Source organism: Ursus maritimus, unplaced genomic scaffold (assembly GCF_017311325.1).
Source record: "Ursus maritimus isolate PB19 unplaced genomic scaffold, ASM1731132v1 scaffold_5, whole genome shotgun sequence".
Lineage (NCBI taxonomy): Eukaryota > Metazoa > Chordata > Mammalia > Carnivora > Ursidae > Ursus > Ursus maritimus.
Window position 1 is genome coordinate 82,724,217 of NW_024426663.1, and position 2,168 is coordinate 82,726,384.

Here is a 2,168-nt window from a genome sequence, read left to right on the forward strand (position 1 = left end):
CTTTCTCTATGAAATCTCACACAGTCAATGTTTTTAAAAAATATTTTATTTATTTATTTGTCAAAAAGATAGAGCACAAGCAGGGGGAGTAGCTGGCAGCAGGAGAAACAGGCTCCCAGCTGAGCAAGGAAATAATGCGGGACCACATCCCAGGACCTTCTATCTTTACCACAGCCAAAGGCACATGCTTAACCAACTGAGCCACCAAGGTGTTCCACACACAGTTTTGTAAAAACTTGAAATTTGGGGCAAAGCTAATGACTATAAGTCATGACTTAAGGGCTGCACACTGACGCATACACTTTCTCAGGGCTCCCTTGACTTCACTATTCTTCAGACTATAGATGATGGGTTCAACAAAGGAGTGAAGATAGTGTAGAAGGCTGATACTACTTTATCATGATTAGCTAACCTATAGGATTTGGGTCTCATGTAGATAAAAATAGCAGCTCCATAAAAGAGTCCCACAACACAGACATGTGAGGAGCAGGTGGCAAAAGCCTTCTTGTGGGCTTCTCTAGAACACATCTGGAGAACTGCTGCAAGGATGAGACTATAGGAAATCAGGATGAGAGAAAATGGGACCAGGAGCATTAATACACAGCAAATGTACATCACATACTCAAAAACAACTGTGTCAGCACAAGCCAAACGCACCAGAGTAGGGGCCTCACAGAAGAAATGATTGATCTCATGTGCATTGCAAAATGGGAAGCTCATCGTAGCAGCTGCCTGCATGAGCCCATCAGCTGCCTCCAGGAACCAAGACCCCATAGTCATTCTCAGGCATAATTGCCAGCTCATGAGAACAGGGTATCTCAGTGGGTGGCACACAGCCACATAGCGGTCATAGGACATGGCTGCTAAGAGGAAGCACTCACCTCCTCCCAGTGACATGAAGAAGAAAATCTGCAATCCACAGCCAGCCAGAGAGATGGACTTCTGGCCAGTCAAGTAGTCAGCTGCCATTTTGGGCACAATGGTGGAGACCAGCATCATGTCCATGAGAGAAAGTTGGCTAGGTAGGAAGTACATGGGTGTGTGGAGCCGGGCATCATGATGAATCAGGAAGAACATAAGGGCATTGCCTACTACAGAGGTGAAGGTAATTGTCAGAACCATCACAAAGAGAAATAGGTGGGCTCCTGTGTGATTAAAGAGTCCTAGGAGAATGAAATCTGAGGTGGTGTTCCAGATGTTCATGATTTCAAACAGGAGTGACACTGCAAATGAAGAAACAGATGACAGAGCTTTCATCATTTACAATGCTCTATTTCAATTACATTTCTCATCAAAAGAATTTCTGTGAAAATGTTGAAATATAAATCCTTATCTGAGATTTGCAAACTCTTTTTAACTTGCGCATAAAATTAATTTCACCTTTTTTCTTTAAATTTTCACTAGAAGCACTTAGTTTTAGTTTGCTTAATTGGCATAATGAATAAAATTTCTTGATAAATTGAAGTAAGTTGTCAGCAGGTCTTGTGCTACAGGATGTCAATATAATGGAGAAGAATTAAAAATATTCCCTTTGTCATTGACATTTGTGTTTGCTTTTATCATGCATAATCAACATTCTTAGCAGCTGAATTAAATCAATGACTTCAGCAATATAAAAGCTATGTACTTATTAATGAGGGCTATGCATTTCTAATATATCATGATGTATTGAAACCAACCAAAATAGATAATTTTCCTGATATTGATTAATCTGGGAAGGCATTTTTTACTGTCCAGAAAAGAGAACCTACATTCCAAAGTGTAGGGACTAGAAGGAAATAATCTGTAGATAGAAGCATAACTTAATTTGAAATCGTTAGTGTATTTAGTTTGACTTTATCAAGTTACACACTGAATACAATGATTACTCTCTTAGAATATGTTCCCCAGTGCGAGACTATGATACCAAATGCAACGTTTCTTTAACTGTGTTAATGGATTTTGTATAATGATACTGTTTCCTGTGAAAGTCGCAGAGACACAATCCTTTTTGGGAAGGTGAGAAAATAAATCTTATTAGTACCAGATACAGAGATAAATTCATTTCTTCTTCAGTCCCAAGAGAATCTAAATTTCTAACGGTATATTCTTTTTTTAGTATATTATATTTTATTTTATTTTATTTTATTTTATTATATATATATTTATTATATTATGTTACAGTACAG

General features: G+C 38.1%; 1 protein-coding gene across 1 annotated transcript; it reads right to left on the minus strand.

The window, feature by feature from the left end:
* Positions 1 to 327: 327 nt before the first annotated feature.
* On the minus strand, positions 328 to 1,876 carry LOC103680342 (olfactory receptor 2T33-like). Its single transcript, XM_040622682.1, has one exon. The coding sequence runs from the start codon at positions 1,258 to 1,260 to the stop codon at positions 334 to 336; it is 927 nt and encodes a 308-aa protein (XP_040478616.1). The 5' UTR covers positions 1,261 to 1,876; the 3' UTR covers positions 328 to 333.
* Positions 1,877 to 2,168: the final 292 nt, after the last annotated feature.